Source organism: Saccopteryx bilineata, chromosome 2 (assembly GCF_036850765.1).
Source record: "Saccopteryx bilineata isolate mSacBil1 chromosome 2, mSacBil1_pri_phased_curated, whole genome shotgun sequence".
NCBI classification, from domain to species: Eukaryota; Metazoa; Chordata; class Mammalia; order Chiroptera; family Emballonuridae; genus Saccopteryx; species Saccopteryx bilineata.
Genome location: NC_089491.1, coordinates 76,535,754 through 76,555,799, shown reverse-complemented (window position 1 = coordinate 76,555,799; position 20,046 = coordinate 76,535,754). Strand labels below are relative to the sequence as shown.

The window sequence follows — 20,046 nt, the reverse complement described above, 5'->3', positions numbered from 1 at the left end:
CTTTTTTATGATTTTAGTGTCCTTTTTGATGCTTACAATTTTTTTAAGTCTATCCATTGTAGCTTTGAGATCCTTAAGCACCTTAACAATCATTATTTTAAACTCTGCATCTGGTAATTCGATTACTTCCATTTCATCCAGATCTTTTTCTGGAGATTTTTCTTGCTGATTCATATGGCCTACGTTCTTCTGTCTTCCCATTGTTTCTGTTTGTGGGTTGCAGGCTTGTTCGAGTTGTGGTCTCCTTAACTAGTAGATCCACTTTTTCCTTGTCTGTATCTTAACTGGGTCAGTTGTGAGGAGCCCTTCCTTAAGATGTCACTCTAACAAGGGTTGTTAAGTCCTGAATTGATGCTCTTTACATCTGGCCTCTGGATGTGCCCTCCCTGGATCTTCTTGGCTGGAGTTTGGCGCAGGCCAGTGGGGGTTACTGCCTATGACTGGCCCTTATCTATCTTTTTGTAGCAATAGTTGATCCAGATCCTGTGGCTGCCTCTGCTGAGCCCAGGTGCCATTGTTAATATCAACTGCAGTTTTAGGCTGGCTTTTATCTACTTTTGGCCTGGAGGATGTTTGTTTAAATCAGGGGTCCCCAAACTTTTTACACAGAGGGCCAGCTCATTGTCCCTCAGACTGTTGGAGGGCCAGAGTATAAAAAAACTATGAACAAATCCCTATGCACACTGCACATATCTTATTTTAAAGTAAAAAAACAAAACAGGAACAAATACAATATTTAAAATAAAGAACAAGTAAATTTAAATCAACAAACTGACAGGTATTTCAATGGGAACTATGCTCCTCTCACTGACCACCAATGAAAGAGGTGCTCCTTCCGGAAGTGCGGCGGGGCCGGTTAAATGGCCTCAGGGGGCTTCATGCGGCCTGCGGGCCATAGTTTGGGGATCCTTGGTTTAAATGTTCAGGTTACCCTAAGATCCGCTTTCTGCCATGTCTTATTGCTGGCTACTTGTTGGGCTCAGTACTAAAAATCAGGGGTTAGGTAAGGTATTGGATGTGGCTTGAACCTTAGCCTCAGGTATCATTCTATCCAACCTTCTATTTTATTTTATTTATTTATTTATTTTTTTGGTATTTTTCCGAAGCCAGAAACGGGGGAGGCAGTCAGACAGACTCCGCATGCCCCCGACCGGGATCCACCTGGCACGCCCACCAGGGGGCGATGCTCTGCCCATCCAGGGCGTCGCTCTGTTGCGACCAGAGCCACTCTAGCGCCTGAGGCAGAGGCCACAGAGCCATCCTCAGTGCCTGGGCCATCTTTGCTCCAATGGAGCCTCGGCTGCAGGAGGGGAAGAGAGAGAGAGGAGGAGAGGGGGAGGGGTGGAGAAGCGGATGGGCGCTTCTCCTGTGTGCCCTGGCCGGGAATGGAACCCGGGACTCCTACACGCCAGGCCGACGCTCTACCACTGAGACAACCGGCCAGGGCTATTTTATTTTATTTTATATACAATACTTTATTTTCTTTTAAGCCCTCAGAAGGGTGTGGCCACAGGAGTCCAATGGGTGTGACCTTTGTGTTCCCAAAGGCCTGTCTGTCGTAGGCCCGCCCCCACTGCTGCTGCCCCCTCCCGTGTTCAGATACCCGTGTTGCTGGCAGGGGCCCACTGCTGTGGTCACTGCGGTTTTCACCTCACCTCTGCTGGTGGAACTGCAGGCGTGTGCCCTGTCTGCAAGCTGTGGCTGGCCCCTGGCCTCCACCTTGCCCCTGTGGGTGTCCAAGCTGCAAGTCTTGGCCAGTTCCTGAGCCTCCACCTGCCCTCACGGGCAGGACTGCATTCACACACTAGGCTGCAGCCTTGGGCTCCTGGCTTGCACCCCTGCAGACGGGACTGCGCTTCCGCATTTTGCCACAGCCCACCCTCTGGTGAGCACTCAGCAGTGTGGGGGTGGCATTGTAGCTCAGGCCTCAGCACTCATTATTGTATTCCTGACGGGCTCCCTGCTTCTAAGCGACTCTGCTCTGAGTGCAGCAGGAGAGCTTCCGTTTGGTTGGTGACCTACTTTACTTCCCTTTGCTGGTATTGCTGGTACCAGGAAAAATATTCACTTTAGATTTGGGGAGTGACTCAGCCCAGGGGTTAGGGTGGCTGTCCCTCAAAGTGTTTGTCCCTGTGCCTTCTAGATTACACTCTCTTCCTGCTACTCCGGTCCTCTCAGCTCTCTCGTCCCCCAGAGTCCCGGGTGAGTGGTTGTGAAAGAGTTTCTGTGCAGTGCTTTTAAGACGAATTCTGGGTTTGAGAAATCTTTCTCTTTGTCACAAACAGTATCCTGACTTGTTTCACAGCTAAATACTGTCCGTAGGCCTCTTCTAGGTGCGGGGCTGCAGGCTGGGGCTTCGGTCCAGGTGCCCAGGACCCTCCCCTCTCCAGTAAAACCCCACCACCACGCGAGTCCCTCCGGGCCGCCGCTCGCTCCCGGGAGCTGGGCAGCCCTCTCTGCGTTTCTGCTTTTCCTACCAGTCTCAATGTGGCTTCTTCGGTGATCTTTGGTTATAGATTCCTCTTGGTTTAGTCCGTAGTTGGTTTTTCCAGATGATTGTTCTTAAAATTAAGTTGTAATCCACTTTGGTTGTAGGAGGTGGCAGTGGGAACGTCCGCCTACTCTATCACCATCTTACCGCCCCCTGTGACTATGTCTTTCTTTCTTTTTTTTTATATATATTTTTATATTTTTTTTTATTTTTTCATTTTTCTGAAGCTGGAAACAGGGAGAGACAGTCAGACAGACTCCCGCATGCGCCCGACCGGGATCCACCCGGCACGCCCACCAGGGGCGAAGCTCTGCACACCAGGGGGCGATGCTCTGCCCATCCTGGGCGTTGCCATGTTGCGACCAGAGCCACTCTAGCGCCTGAGGCAGAGGCCACAGAGCCATCCCCAGCGCCCGGGCCATCTTTGCTCCAATGGAGCCCCGGCTGCGGGAGGGGAAGAGAGAGACAGAGAGGAAAGCACGGCGGAGGGGTGGAGAAGCAAATGGGCGCTTCTCCTGCGTGCCCTGGCCGGGAATCGAACCCGGGTCCTCCGCACGCCAGGCCGACGCTCTACCGCTGAGCCAACCGGCCAGGGCCAACTATGTCTTTCTTGACAGGAGTACTTACTCTTACATTGTGCCTTTAAACACAGTCGCTTACTTAGATGAAACTAAGACCTCATGTAATAATTTTCTAGAAGAATAGCTGGACACAGAAGTGGGAATCTCATCATTTGAGACATCAATAGGGTGATGTGATTCCAGTCCTTCACTTTGAATCTTAGAAATGAATTAACCTACTTGGATGCTCCTATGGTGATTCTCTTAATAGAAGACCTTTCCCTATTAGCATTTCAGAGGATAGGAACATATGCTAAAATAGATGGTGAAGCCCATAGCCTAAGGAAATTGTCCAGTGTGTCTCCAACACTTGTCTCACAGCCTCTCCCTTGTCTATTTCTGGTCCTTTCCTTCAATGCCTTCTCCATCTCTCCCTCTTGCGCCTCTACTTCCCTCTGCCTTCCTCTCTCTCTCTCCTTTTTTTCTTTGTTTCTTCTTTCTCAGCCTGCTTTTTTAGTCAAACATGTCTCGTTTTTCTCTCTGCCATTGACACCCTTCTAAACAAAATATGGAATGAAAATAAATGTATTAGTATTGTATTTAGTGGAGTTATACGTATATTCTCTGATCTTTATATATGTTTGACTTAAATGTTTTTCCTACTTGAATACTTGTTTTTCTCTTGGAGGACCTTTTGGTTTAAACATGAGGTTTGAAACCACAATTACTGATTAACTTTGGGCTGTCCTTTTTTGTGGTCCTTTTGAAAGCTAGTACTATTACTTTTTAGAACAAACTGCAAACATGCAAAGGATGTTTAGACTATTTCTATGGGGGAAGTTATAAAGGGGCTTGCTTTTTTTTTGCTGTTGTGATTACATTTGAGTTAAAAACAAAATTGTGCATTGATATTTTAAATTTTAGAAATATTTAACATAATTTAATAAGTTTTGAGAAAAGTAGTTTTTGTTATAGCCTGAGAATCTGAGGTGTCTGTTACACATGAGGTGAGCTCCTTAACACTCTTAAGTGATTCTCATTGATAACTTGATAATTCGAACTCTCAAGAACTTTAAACAGAATCTCGGATAATGAAATTAGATTAGAGATAGTGTTTAAAATGCACTTTTGTCAGGGCCCTTTCCTGCCTCCATCACTTTATTGCAAAAATCTTTCTTCCTCTTGGTCCCTGGCTAGGAGAGGAGAGAGAAGGATTGTAAGTGAGCCTTTATCTTTCAAAAAACATCAGAATCTGTCACAAAATATATTTCAGTGGCTTTTATTTTAGCACTACCTCGGAGCTAAAGACAATACACTGTTCCTTGTTCAGATGGTGAAAAAATGGTTTGCTTTGAAAGGTTTTCTAGGAAATGAATCCGCACGCTGCCCCCTTGTGCTGAAACAGGAAAAAGCACTTTGTCTCGTGTTTGAGCCTGGAATGTTTTGTGCTGCCTGTGGATTGGAAAGTCTTTGATACTTGAGTATTTTAGGGCCTGTCTTTTACAGTCCATATTATTTCAGTGACTTTGATAAAAGAGTAAAGATTATAACTGAAAGTCAAGATATGCTCTTACTAGGATTTCTCATGATTGCTATCAGGCAGTGCTAGAATGCTTTTCAGTTGAATTGAAATGTGCTAATTTCCTGTGTTGCCCCCAGTGCCAAGGACAGCATGTACCATGCCTTGGGCTACAGTACCATTGTGGTGTTGCAAGCCATCATGACCTTCGAGCAACTGGACATCCAAAATGGCATTTCTGCCATGAGGGACGCCTTACAAACCTGCCAAAAGTAGGAACTGCGTAATTAAATGCTTGAAATGTGACTAGAAACCTTTGTGTCTGTGTGATAAAATTAATGCAGTTTGCCAGACTGAGAGCTCTGTTTGAAGTTGTCCACAGTTGTAGAAAAGGACTTGAGCTGCAAGGCTTTCTTGGCCTCATGTAGTTTTACAGAATAGAGACAAAAAATTCCTGTCAGGAATTGCAGTATGCCTCTCGTTTGAACAGACACTTGGCATTTATGCCTGACACTTTCCTTTTTGTTGATGAACTACAGAGAAGGGCTGAGGGAGATTTCTGTGGGTGAGCAGAGGGTCTCCAGGGTCGTCCTGTGGCAGATGAGTTCAGGTACTGCATCCCACACCTGGCCACGCAAGGCACAGGCTTCTTTTTGTGGGAAATGCTGCAGATCAGAAGGGAATGTTTTATTTGTTTAAAAAGAATGTGGCTGTGGTAGTGCAGTGGATAGAATGTTGACCTAGGATGCTGAGGTCGCCAGTTCGAGGCCCTGGGCTTGCCTGCTTAAGTCATACATGGGAGTTGATGCATCCTGCTACTCCCCCCTTCTCTTTCTCTCTCTCTCTCTCTTTTCTCTCTCCCCTCTCTCTTTCTAAAAATGAATAAATAAAATCTAAGAACAAAACAAAACAAAATGTGGTTGAACACTATGGTCGGTGAAAATCAGATGAATTTTGCCTCATCAGGCGGTGGCACAGTGGATAGAGTGTCGGACTGGGATGCAGAGGACCCAGGTTTGAAACCCTGAGGTTGCTGGCTTGAGCGCGGGCTCATCTGGTTTGAGTGCGGGATCATAGACATGACCCCATGGTCACTGGCTTGAGCCCAGAGGTTGCTGGCTTGAGCAAGGGGTCACTCGCTCTGCTTTAACCCCCTGGTCAAGGCACATATGAGAAAGCAATCAATGAACAACTAAGGTGCTGCAACAAAGAATTGATGCTTTTCATCTCTCTCCCTTCCTGTCAGTCCCTCTCTCTGTCTCTGTCACACACACAAAAATCAGATGGACTTTCAGTTTATTTTAATCCTTGCTCTATGTGTATAGGAATACCCTAGCAAAAGCTGTTAGTTAGCGTTAGTGAATTTTAACATTGGTGGAATTATATACTCATGTAATTATATATGTTGCAAGCCTCACGAGGAGAGAGCTTTTAAACATTGCATTCTTAAGTTTTTTTTTTTTAAGTGAGGTTGAGGGGGAAGAGGGACAGACAGACAGGAAGGGAGAAAGAGTTTTGGCACCTTAGTTGTTCACTGATTGCTTTCTCTTATGTGCCTTGACCAGGGGGTCCAGCTGAACCAGTGACCCCTTGCTCAAGCCAGTGACCCTGGGCTTCAAGCCAGTGACCTTTTCAGTGACCATAGGGTCATGTCTGTGATCCCATGCTCAAGCCAGTGAGCCCATGCTCAAGCCAGCAACCTAGGTCCTCAGTGCCCCAGGCTGATGCTCTACCTACTGCTTCACTGCCTGGTCAGGCTTAAGTACATTCTTTACCTGGTGACTCTTACCACAGAAATACTGATTTCAGCCATAGAGATCAGGGAAGGGTGCTTGGCAGGGTAGGTATGCACTGTTTTGTGTGGGTTTGTTCATGCACGTGTTCAGTGAGTGGGAGCTGAGTGCCCACAGCGTGCCAGCCAGTGCTGGGAGACGGGGAGACGGTGTAGAAAGGGTGGTCTCTGCCCTGTGGACTTCAGGGTTCAGCTCTGCCTTGGCGACTCTTTGGTGTGATTGTGATTGAAGTGAATGGTCAAATGAAAATGAGCTCAGACTAATATATTGGTATTTTTTTCTATTTCCTTCCCTTCTGCTTATTCTATGAAGATATAGGAAAAAAAACACGGTTGTAGAATCTTTCTCAAGTTTTCTTTCTAGAGGATCATTGGAACAAATGACTGAAGGTAAGAATTATTTAAAAGATGTTTTATTCCTTTCTTTAAAAAATTGAAATGGAACCATGCTCATAAAATTTCACACTTAAATGTATCATAAGAAGTAAATGGAAATGTCTTTTTCTCTTCCCCATCATACTCTCCAGAAGTAACCATTGGTTTTGAAGCTTTGTAGAATTTTCTGTGTGTGTGTGTATCTTTATTATATGCGGCTTAAGTGTCTGTTTGTCGCCGATAGCTTATTGATTGCTTGCGTAACTGTACTAGTCAATGGGGTGAAGTTGCCATGGCTGAACGCAAATTGAGCGGGTCAGGGGGAAGGTGAACATTTGTTTGTATTGGCAATCATCTGTTTTACATAAAAACTATGTCTTAACGTAATTTCTTTTAAGAATGCCTCCTAATCATCTTTATTTATTGAGCTAGCGGTGGCTCTTAAGAAATGTACTGCCAGTGGTTTCCTTCATTGCACTCTACTTTAAGCAATTAGGCAAGTAGAAGGGGGAAACCTCGTGGGGCACTAAGCAAAGGGGCGTCCTCGCCGCCTGCCCTGGGTAATTCAGTTTAAATTAGCAGACACCTTTGCACAAATCATTTTAATTACAATTTATAATATCTAGAACAGTGGTCATTTTGTATGACCGCCGGGCTTTCTAGTATATATATATATGAACATATGCATAAGGTACATATGCAGTTTTTGTAGGTGTTCATTTATTGTTTATTCTGACAAGCATAGAATCACATTATATATATTGTTCCACAACATAATCTTTTTTAATTTAAAATTTTTATTTAAAATTTATTGTGTTGACATGGTTTCAAGTGTCTCACTCAATATAATACTCTCTACACACTGCATCATGCCCCATGTACAGTCTCTTTCCAGGCCTTTCACCCCCTCTGGCACTCCCCCTCCCTCCACCTGGATTGTTTTTTTGATGTTGACATTTTCCCTGACAACACATATAACCTGGACTTCATCCTGTTTGCTGGCTATGTGGTATTCCATAGGATGGGGTACCATAATTTACTTGCTCTTTCTCTATTGAAGGACAGGTGCATTGTTTTCATTATTATAAATTATGCTGTCCTAAAATTCTTATACCTATGCATTTTTGTGTTTCATAGGACTGAGTCTTAAAATGGAATTATTGGAACTTAGGATTTGAAAATTGATAATATTTATAGGTACTGCCTATGTTTTTTCCAAAAAGTCAGGTCAGTTTGTATTCATCTTTTTTTTTTAGAGAAGTGGTAGGGAAAGGGACAGACAGACAGGAAGGGAGAGAGATGAGAAGCATCAACTCATAGTTGTGGTGTCTCACTTGTGGATTGATGGTTTTCTCATATGTGCCTTGACCAGTGGGCTCCAGCTGAGCCAGTGACCCCTTGCTCAAGCCAGTGACCTTGGGCTTCAAGCCAGGGACCATGGGGTCACGTCTATGATCCCACACTCAAACCGGTGATCCTTCACTCAAGCTGGTAAGCCCACTGTTAGGCCATACGAGACTTGCTCAAGCCAGTGACCTCAGGGTTTCGAACCTGGGTCGTCAGCATCCCAGGCCAATGGGTCAGGCTAGTGTGTATTCTTATCATCCATGCATGAGAGTTGTTGTTTCTCTATAAGTGATTAAAATTTTTTTCAAGGTAAAAATAATTTTGATACTTTGAAGACCATTGATAATGTTTCACAATATAAAATATATTTGGTTTGTGGACATTCAGGAAATATTCAAGAATCCAGGAATGGTTACAGCACATTGATCAGCTAGATAGGAGGAAATGAGTGTTTTTGTTGTTAATTGCTTCACACTCCCACTGAAATCAGGGCAGATTCCCATGATCAGCTCTGTTTTCTAAGTGTTACACACTAATCAGCACGATTTATAGGAAATAAACATCCAGATACCCTGCAGAAGAGGAAATAATGTTCATCTGTGGCCATTCTAGAATTAAGCTTCTGCCATCCAAGGAGAATCTGTGTATTTGTTGTCATTGTCAAACGTACTCTCTAGAAGAGGCAAGACAAAATAATAGAAGTACCCTTGGCTGATTAAGGCCCAGGCAGTTCTGGGTGCTGATGGAGACATTCTTAATCTTAAAGTTGATGGCAAACACATTTCTGAATGTGTTTTATTATGGAGTTTTATTTTTCTAGAAGAAAAAATCCTCAACTTGCTGTAGACATTGAAGAACTTGTGACAACATTTGCATGATGTAAGGCTGGACTACTGATTATAGGAGAGACTTGTTCCAAAAGGGCGTGATATTGGCCCTTCAACCATGATAAAACAGAATGGCATTTCAGGGTCACTCCAGGCAGTTGAAGCCCTTCTTCTTTTTCTGCAGAAAATGGCCTGTAAGAACCCATAAGAATTCTCTTTATCCCCTCAATTTTGAGTAGAATATGGCTTAATAGTTTCCATTGTTGGGCATTGAAGTAAATTGGCCCCAGTAGTCCTAAAGTCCACTAAAGTAGGTCAGTGGTAGGTAAAATGGGCCTCAAAGAAACATGACTCTTATTATATTCTCCTTTCTGTTTTCCTCAATATAGTTTCTCTCCAGGGGCCTATTGACCCCTGCTTCCCTTTTTCTTTGCAATGTGGAGACTTACATTTGAGATTATTTTGTGTGTGACAGAGACAGAGAGAGGGACAGATGGTGACAGACAGACAGGAAGGGAGAGAGAGATGAGAATCATCAATTCTTTGTTGCGGCTCCTTAGTTGTTTATTGATTGCGTTCTCATATGTGCCTTAACTGGGAGGCTACAGCAGAGAGTGACCCCTTGCTCAAGCCAGTGACCTTTGGGCTCAAGCCAGTGACCCTAGGCTTCAAGCCAGCAACCTCTGGGCTCAAGCCAGTGAACCTGTGCTCAAGCTGGGTGAGCCCATACTCAAGCCGGCTCTCTTGGGGTTTTGAAAATGGGTCCCCCATGTCCCAGTTCAACACTCCATCCACTGTACCACCACCGCCTGGCCAGGTTGAGATTTTTTATAAACCTTAGTTTTGGGAAGAATAACATGGTAATTTTACTGTAAGTATAAATAATAATTTAAAAAGTAATTAGTGATAATGCCGTATTGTATCTATGTGTCAGACATAGTTCTTGATGCTTTTCTTAACATTATTCAGTCTAATCTGTGTAACCTGCCTTTTATGGACTATGAACTGATGTTCAGAAGATTAGACACATGGCCCAAGATTGCATGCCTAGCAGAGCAGGGTCCAAACCTGATTTGCCTTTCCTTAAGCCTTAGATCTTCCCATTGTACCCAGGCTTCTCCTGTAGGCATGAAGAAAAGGACAACAACTGGGTCGTATGCGGATAAGGGAGATGCTGAATTGTTCCCGTGTTAGACATCTTAAAAATAGGTGGTACTGTGTTTTTTATCTTTTTATGACGTCTTTGGACATAGCACTTTAGAAAATCTGGAATAGGTAGAAAATTACTTTCTGCTAAATATTAAAAAATAAACAAGAATGGGATACTACTACATATTGAGCAGACTGTCCAAAATCTGGAACATTGGCAACAGGAGATGTTGCCAATGATGTGGAACAGGAGGAACTGCCATTCATGGTTGATGTGAATGCAAAACGGTACTGCCATTTTGGAGGTAGCTTGGCAGGCTCTTAGGAAACTAAGTATACTTTGCCATACAATACAGTAATTGCTCTCCTTAATATTTATTCAAAGAGCTGAAACTTATATTTGTGCAAAAATCTGCAAATGAATGTTTATATAGCAGCTTTATTCATAATTACCAAAACTTGTAAGCAACCAAGATGTCCTCCAGTAGGTGAGTGGATAAGCATCCAGACAGTAGAATATTATTTAGCACTAAAAAAGAGCCATCAAGCCATGAGAATACATGAAGGAAGCTTAAATGCACATTATTAAGTGGAAGACACCAATCTGAAAACGTTACATACTGTATGATTTCAACTCTAGGATATCTTGGAAAAGGAAGAACTGTGGAGACAGTAGAAAGGTCAATGGTTGCCAGGGGATCATGTGGAAGGACGAATCGGTAGAGCAGGGAGGATTTTAGGGCGGTGAAATAGTCTCTCTGTATGACCCCATGCTGGTGGATACCTGTCATTATACACCTGTCCCTCATAGAGAATGTGCCCCATCAACAGTGAAACCTGAAGAAAACTGGGCTTTGGGTGATTATGATGCCAATGGAGGTCCATCCACTGTAACAGATCTATCACTGGGCGTGGGGGGCTGACAGTGGGAGAGCTGCGCATGTGTGGGGCAGAGGGCAAAGGGGAAATCTCTGTACCATACACTCAATTTTGCTTTGAGCCTGAAACTGCTTTAAAAAATAAGAAAAATAAATGGACTGTGGCTATGGCCTATTCTGAAATATAGGTCTATTTAGACTTTTGTATCTAAAGGCATATTTAGCTAACATTTCGGTACAAAATGAAGCTATTTCCTAAAATGAACTAAGGAATTGTGAAGAAATGAAGCTTTTGTACATTAGGCTGCATTTTATTCCTAATGAGTTCGGCTGCCACTGCAGCCCAGACAGACATTGTGTTCACGGGAGCACGTCAAATGTCGTAGCTTTCGTGTGTGATTGGTTTTTCCCCTTGGTGATTTTCATGTGCATCCTTGAGTGGATGGCTGTGTGAATATATTTAAGCTTTTCATGGGTTTAACATGGAACACACCTGTTCTCTCATGGCTGCACACGGCCCTGAATGGCTTTCAAATTGCCTTTAAGAACAGGTATTCATATGCAGCACTTATTATGTGAGAGGGGTTTAATACAAAGAATATGTACAGATGGTGTACAGAGTTCAAACTTCCTTGCCTTTTATCTCTGCTTTCTGCTTATATCCATTAGCTGCTCTTAGATTTGTCCATCTGTAACTTAGCCCTGATCCTGTCACCCTTCTGCTCAGCTCTCTGCAAGGACTCACCATTGCCTACTGGGTCAAGCCCAGACTCTGACATTCAAGGTTGTCCGTAATGTAACCCTGACTTACATTCCCAGACTCATTGGCCCCTCCTCACTTTACACCTTGAGCTTCAGGCGCACCCACGGGCGACCTCCGTGCCACTGTGCGTCACCCCTTGGCCCTACCCCACGCCCGCTGTCTGTGTCACTGAACAGCTTTCAAAGGGAGCAGTTCCTAACAATTTCTGCTTTGTTACAAATGCACCTAGGGAGAGAGCATTCAGGTGACTCTGTACAAATAGAAGTTACCAGTTTTTATCCCACTGGATACACTGTGAAAACCCAAAAGCACACTTTAAGTTGAGGTGTGTGAAGGACTGATACCCTGTTGGTGCTTCCACGCCTCAGGTTTGGCCCCATATGTGTGTGTGCTCTTGTGGGATCTTAGCTGCATAGTTACTTTTTTACAAAGTCAGTCTGTAGAATATGAGCATGACAGGAAGTTGAACTGATCTGTGAGAATAACCAGTGGGCCTCAGGAGGGTGTGCACACATGTGTGAGTGTGTGTGTGTATGTGTGTCAGGTGGGAGGTCTGGTGTGTAAATGAAAGAAATAAAGCACTAGTTCTTATCCAGTTGGATTGAACAGCATTTCCACTACCACAGAAATACTCTGTTTTTCAGTTACATCACAAAAGATAATCTGCTTTCTGAGCTTTTCCAAAAAGCATGACCCGGCCCAAGGGCTGTAAGCTTAGTGAAAGTAGACAGCAGGTTTGGGCGCTTCTCTGAGAGGTGAGCTCCCCACGCAGCACCTCCCTGGGCTCTTCCCCTGTGAAGTAGAGACGTTATCGCCAGCCTTTAGAAGTGGGGAAACCAGCAGAAAGGTAGGCTTGCTTTCATGAAGTCCTGTAGCTAAGTACTGGGCTGAGCCTTGCCTCCAGCCCAGGCTGTTCAATACCCCAACTCCATTTACGTAAATAAAATACCAATTTGTATTTCATGGATAAAACAGGAATCTGCTGATGTTTTTAATGCAGAAATGCAAAGCTTGCCCCCTTCTCCCCAGTCTCTGCAAGTGTAATGGCTTGTTTGGGAAGGCAGGCCGTGTGGTGTGAGGCACCTGCGTGTCCCTGAGATGCGCACGGCTGTACGTTTGCCTGGGCTTTGTCCCTGAGATGCGCACGGCTGTACGTTAGCCTGGGCTTTGTCCCTGTGCTCCATGTCGCAGCGATCAGACCAGCCTGAAACTGCGCGCGAGTGTATTTTTCCCGTCAAGCCTTTTGTGTGTGAGGAGCCACGACTTGTGCATCCAGACGGTTCTTTTCCAACAACCTAGAGAACTGCTGTTTTCTCTTCAGGTTAATAATGTGTCTAATCATTGCCATGGTTATCATACCTTCCTATTTTAGAAGTTAGAATTCATAAATTTAAGTTTTTTCAATATTTATAACTGTTAAACTTGCATATTACTGTTTAAAAAATAAGTTTAAAAAAAAATGCTTTTAACTTTTGGTTTCCTTTTGCAAGCTAGTTTGGGTCTTTCTGACACCAGTCTTGTCATTTACATTTGAGTGGAACCATAAAATGACTTGCCTGAACCATTTCACTCATTCTGAGAAAGTCTTGCTGAGAGACTGAGAACTGAGCTCATTATTCCACTTTCACAGAAACATCAGAGCAACTAGGTTTCAGTGTCTCTCTTGGGCTCATTTATCTACTAGTCTTTTCTGAACATCTCAGAGCAGTTATTATGGACATGGGATTTTCCTTAATATGATTTTATTTGTCTTTAATAGAGGAAATGCATGCTGAAATCTGTTATGCCGAGTGTCTCCTACAGAAAGCAGCACTCACGTTTGTGCAGGTAATGAACCTTCGCCCTCGAGTCGGTATTGCTGGGGAAGCCTGCCAATGCTCCGTAGGAAGCATGTGGCTCATTCTATGTCCGTGCTTCAGTTCTTTTGACTCAGAGTTGCAAGAAAGACATTTGCTGTTCTGATAAACTTGGGCTGAAAAACAATTCCAGGGAGCTTTATTCCTGTTCAAATGCACTTAGGGTCTGTTTTAAACTTTAGTCCACTGGGAACCACTGCCTTTTAGACGAGATCAGGCGTGTTCAGGGTGGTATGGCCGTAGACGACCACTGCCTTTTAAAGAAACTGTCTTGCAAGTACCACACCTAATTTCAGGACGCTTCTCTGTGTAGAAACGGAGCTTACCTCTCGCTGTGCTTACTGTCATTGGTAGAGGACTGGACACACAGCAGTGGCCTGGGCATAAGAGGCTTCCCTAATCCTTGGCCATTCCCTTCTTGCACCAGATGCTTCAGCAAACTCAGTTATGCATGCATAGAGAGCAACACCCCTCATGTAGACTTCGAATTCTACCCCACCCCCCACCCCATTTTCATTCTCCTGTGTTGCTTTTAGTTCTACCTTTGGAAGAGCATTTTAAAAAAATCACTAAAAACCCTATGAACCTTTTCTTATGCAGCATTTTAATTGCACCTCTAAGAAATGGCACCGTCAGTACCTCACCTATCATTGTATCTCCCAATGCTTCTGAAAGACGGTTAAACATCATGTCTACATGAGTAACAGTGATGGATTCTGTGAGGTGGAGATTGTAAGGGGCCAGAAAAAAACCTTAAATTTATTCAACTTTAAAGTGGGAAGTCTTCCTCAATCTCAGTGTTTCTCATGGTATTGAAAGTTGCTCTTCTCTTTTTCTGGAGGTTGACCTCTTAGGTCGGATTCTGGTTTAGTAAAATTGAATCAGTCTGGTCTATGACCCTGTTCCCTAAAACCCAACATATTATGAAGGCTGATTGAAACAAGTCTGACTGCCTCAGTAAACATAATGCTGGACATGGAGGGCTTCAGTTGTTTTTTTCCTTGATATGTTTTCCAGATTTTTTGTCGGGGACTTGTAATTAAACATCTGGGAGATATCTGTGGCTTTCTTCTTCCTCGTGCCTCCATATGCAGTCAGTTTCATGGTCATGCTTCTTTTACCTTTTGAAGATTGAGCAGCTGCACCTCTTTCTCTTTCTTCTGCCTATAATTGTTCCAGTGGAAGGCTCATCAGCCCTCCCCTAAACTGCAGAGCAACCAGTGATTCTCTCTCTAATTTTTCTTACCTCCAACTCCTTCTCCATTATGTAATTGAGCACCCTGACAACGATGAGCATGTCACCTTGTCCGTTCACTGCTTCAGCACTTAGTACCTCTCATGGGCTGTTGCAATGGCTCTGTATTAGAATATCAGAAATAGGGGGTGCTTTTTCAAACTAAACTGTTATCTCCTTCCAAATTCCCTACTTCCCTCTTAACTGATATCCTCAGAGGGCAGGTATGTTGCACAGTTGGACGGCATGGGTAGAGGTGACTTTCTTACTCCTTAGTCATTCCCATCTTTGCTGTAGATTTCTGCAGTAGTGATGAGTTAGTTACACAACACAGATGGCAAACCACACCATGATATGTAATGCTTCCTTACCTTCCCACCCGGGTTTTTCTTTACTTGCAAAGTTTACATCACATCTGCTTTGCATTTCTTCACCAAGCCACTTACTAATCGTGTGTGTGTGTGTGTGTGTGTGTGTGTGTGTGTGTGTGTGTGTGTCCTTTAAGCACTGGTACTTCCAGGATGCTTTAGTGGTTGCTTCACGTCCCCCAGCTCTCCCACCTTTGTGCTCTCATGGTCTCCTGCTGTGCATGCCTCCATCTGTGCATTCCTCGATTCCTTAGCCCATTGCATAGCTTTCGTCCAATTTTTCATACAGGTGTCTGGTATAAAATAGGCATTCAGCCAATGTTGGTGAATCATGAAATGAGATATTCTTATTTGAGGCAGATTTAATCAAACTTAAAAAATTCTTCCCTAGCCGTTATTGCAACTTGTGTAGTCATAAAATTCCCTAAAATACAAAGATAAAATTTAAGTTGCATAGGGAATTTTGTATTTATTGATTGTTATAATATAATTGTTAAATATTTAAGTAGTTAATGAAATTAGCACACTGAAATCAGTCTTTCTCTTCAGAAGGATGTTCAAGTGCACAGGAAATAAATACCAGGGCATCTTCCTGATATTAATAGATTAGAAAAATATTCTTGAAAATGTGAAACTTGGGATCATGTCTGTTTGCATCATATATTATCCAGTAGTAACTTTCTTCAGGCAGTTATTTGATATACTTGATTAAAAGACTCTTTTGGAATCCTAGAATGCTGACCCTGAAGATGTCATTCATGTAAGCCAACTGCTTCAATTTTAAGGTTGATGACCATTTATTAAAGAGAAGTACTTTTTCCCCAAAAACAAATTTTGTATTACTGACAACAAATTTAGAATCCAAAAGTTATTTTTAGTAATGTATATAAATGAAATTCACAATGTTAAATAGACTTTGCCTACTAAAATGCCCTGTGAAAAATTCGTTTACTGGAGTATGACAAACAGGGACAGGAAAGTTAAGCCTTAGAGCAAATTCTTAAAGCCAACAATTTTTGGATTCTATTGAACCCAGAAGAAAATTGCTCAGGCGATGAGGATGCTTATTAAAGTAGGTTTGAACTAGCCTATATGGCCCCTAATTGCTGAGGATTATTTCTTTAATTACTTCCTTAAAGTAATTAAAGGATTTTAAAAATGTTTCCTCTTTTATATCCTTTAACTTAGAAGAAAAATGACAAAGTATTTCAAATGTAAAACAAGAATGTTTTAATTAAAAGATTATGTACTCAAGAGATAGTATCTTGTTCTAATCATGCAACTATGTAGCTGTGGGGAAATCTCAAGAAGCGCTTGCTAAATGATCTAATTATTTAATTGAATTGTTTACAGGATGAAAATATGATCAACTTCATCAAAGGTGGACTCAAAATTAGAACAAGTTACCAAATATATAAGTAAGTTAAAAATTAAGATGTGGGTATTTAAAATCTTATAAGTGGAAGTTTGTGCCTTTTTGACCATGATCATGTGTTTTTTAAAGGATTCCTATACTGTGTACCACTTTGTACTTCAAAATTCTCATTAAATATTACTAGGTTTTTTATTTGGTGTTGGTAAAAATGCACTTGATTTTTGGCTTATTGACTAAATATATATTCAGTGCTCTCAGTAAGGACAACAGAATTTAAGTTTAAATATATTATAATATTGAGGGAAAAATAGCTAGTATAATTTTATGGTTAGATAATTTAGTACCTCCTAAAAACAATTTATAAATTTAAAATAACAGGTATATCTTTGGTCTAGCTTCTAGGGCAGTATTATCCAATAGAATTTTCTGCAGTGATTCAAATGTTCAGTTAAGGTGGACCATGGTATTGTTTATATCTTCTATATTTTCTGATTTTCATCTAATGGTTTTATCATTTATTCACAGTGTTAAGAATTCATTTCTCCATCAATGTTTGCATTGTATATTCAGAACCTCTTTGTCAGGTTCATATGTATTTTAATTGTTTCATCTTTCTAATAAATTAACCTTTTTATCATTATGAAATGTCCCTGCTTAACTCCTTGTAATTTTCCTTGTCTTGAAATCTATTTTTTTCTGATACTAATACAACTGGGTTTTTTTTTTTTTTTTTTTTTTTTTTTTAAGTGAGAGAGACAGAGAGATTGAGAGAGGGACAGATAGGGACAGAGATGAGAAGCATCTGTTTTTCATTGCGGCACCTTAATTGTTCATTGATTGCTTTATCATATGTGCCTTGACCAGGGTGGGGAGGCTCCAGCTGAGGCAGTGACCCCTTGCTCAAGCCAGTGATCTTTGGGCTTGAGTCAGTGATGATGGGGTCATGTCTGTGATCCCACATTCAAGCTGGTGAGCCCATGCTCAAGCCGGATGAGCTTGTGCTCAAGCCGACGACCTCAGGGTTTCCAACCTGGGTCCTCTGTGTTCAGACTGACGCGCTATCCACTGTGCCACTGTCTGGTCAGGCTGTTCATGCTTTTTTATAATTAGCATTTGCATGGCATATATTCTTTTACTTTAAACCTATCTTTTCAAAAATATTTAAATTGCATTTCTTGTGGATGTACATAATTGTGTCTTGCTTTTCTATTCAGTATGACAATATGTTTGCACCTGTGACTACCATTTTGTTTTTTCTCTTCACCTCATTTGTTTCTTCTTGAATTAAAAATATATGTACATGTATATTTTAGTGTAACCCCTCAATTTTCTTAGTTATAGCCATCTTTATTTATTTATTTTTTTTAAGTGAGAGGAAGGAAGATAGTGAGACAGACTCTGCATGCATCCTGGCCAGGATCCACCTGGCAACCCTGTCTGGAGATGATGCTCAAGTACTGTGCAGTTTTTAGCACTTGAGGTTGATGTGCTCCGACCAACCAAGCTATCCTCAGTGCCCAGGGCTGAAGGTTGAACCAATCGAAGCCACTGGCTATGGGAGGGTAAAAGGGAGAGAAGAGGGACAGGGAAGGGGAGAGAGGCAGACAGTCACTTCTCCTTTGTGCCCTGACTGGGAATTGAACACAGGATGTCCATATGTCAGGCTGACGCTCTATCTGCTGAGCTACTGGCCAGGACCCATCTTTAATTTTTTAAAGGTTGCTCTAATGATTATAATATACTTATTATTATTGTCAACTTAGAATAAATATTGTACCATTGTACATAAAAATAAGAACTTTGCTAAAGTAGAGTTTCATTTATCACTGTTGTCTCTTTTTAAAATTATTTTTATTTATTTACTCATTTTAGAGAAGAGAGAGAAAGAGAGAGAGAGGGAGAGGGAGGAGGGAGGAGCAGGAAGCATCAACTCCCATATGTGCCTTGACCAGGCAGCCCAGGGTTTCAAACCGGCGACCTCAGAGTTCCAGGTCGACGCTTGATCCACTGTGCCACCCACTGTTGTCTTTTATACTGTTCTTATGATAGTGCATGTATATATAAACTCCACAATGCAGTGTCAAACATTTGCTTTAAATTGTCTTATAGTATGATCTTCATTATGTATCCATATATCTATCATATTTGCTCTTCTTCATTCCTGTATACTTTCAGACTGAATAATTTTTTTTAGTATTTCTAATGGTGCATGTTTGCTTTCAATAGTTCTCTTTTTTTCATTTATCTGAAAATGTCTTTATTTTTGCCTTCATTTTTTAAGGCTAGTTTTGTTCAATATAAAGATATTCTGAGTTACAGGGTTTTCATTTTCTTTTTCTTACCCCCTTTAAACTGTCAACCAATTGTATTATGGCCTCTATTGTTTCTGATTAGAAGTCAGCTGTTATCTGTATTATTGTTTCCCTGGCTATAATGTGTCGTTTCTTCTGGCTGCTTTGAGGACTCTTTTGTATCTTTGGTTCTTAGCAATTTGACAATGGTGTGCTAAAGTGTGGCTTTGAGAAATCTGTGGCCATTATTTCTTCAAATATTATTTTCTGCTCCATTCTTATGCTTCTACTTCTGAGACTGCCATTACAAGTTAGCCTGATTTTGTTTACCAGGTCACCTAGGTGATGCTCGTTTAAAAAATATATTTTTTCATGTTTGGATATTATCTCAACATTTGGGCCATCATGGGGTCTGTTTCTATTGCCTGCTTTTTCTCTTGAATATATGTCATAATTTTCTGTTGTCATGTCAGTGTTTTTTAAATTATATACTAGATATTGATACATTGTAAAGATTGTAGGTTCTGTTATCTTTCTAAAAAGTGTGCTAATTTTTGTTCCAGGAAGCATTTAACTTGACTACACAGACTCCATACTCTTACCTTCTGGTAGTGGTAGCATCTGAAATCTTGGTTACATTGTTTTTTCTCTTTTGCTTCTGCTTTTGTTTGGAACCTCCTCAGTGTTCATATAGTTCATGGGTCAGCCAGTAATTGGAGTGAAGTTTTAACACTGATTTTGGTGCTTCTCTCATATGTGGTCCTCTTCTATCTGAAAATTTGTCCATTATCTACAGCCACTTTGGCAATCTTAAGCTCTGTACTCTTACTTTTTAAGGCAATGAGACAGTGGCTTTGTACGTAAAGTTCTGGGCACCCATGTTGATGGACATTGGGGAGTACTTTTAGGTGACTAGTCTTGTAAATAGAAAGTCTACTCAAGAGAGTTATTCCTTTTTTAAAAAAGTCAACTCTTCCCCAGCTTCTGGCTACATTTTTTTCTTTCTAGTTCCTGCAGATATATTTACAATATATATTTTGAAATTTTTCTAGAGTTTAATAATTGTTATCTGTGGGAGGGTTAATATGAACCACCCTGCTGTTAGTAGAAGCAGATCTCCATTAGTGGAAGCAGAGCCACAATTTAGTATATCAAGAGATAACTTTACCCAAAATGATTTCATAATATTATACTCCACTTAAAAATCCCAGAGAGACAGAC

General features: G+C 41.7%; 1 protein-coding gene across 3 annotated transcripts in view; it reads left to right on the top strand.

Moving 5' to 3' along the window:
* TTC39B (tetratricopeptide repeat domain 39B) overlaps positions 1-20,046 on the top strand; it is a 175,083-nt gene that overhangs the window by 107,168 nt on the left and 47,869 nt on the right. For all 3 annotated transcript variants that reach the window (XM_066257285.1, XM_066257283.1, XM_066257284.1), the window contains 4 exons: positions 4,711-4,842; positions 6,676-6,752; positions 13,461-13,528; positions 16,513-16,577. In XM_066257285.1, coding sequence (XP_066113382.1) covers positions 4,711-4,842; positions 6,676-6,752; positions 13,461-13,528; positions 16,513-16,577 — 342 coding nt within the window. The remainder of the gene's footprint in view (positions 1-4,710; positions 4,843-6,675; positions 6,753-13,460; positions 13,529-16,512; positions 16,578-20,046) is intronic.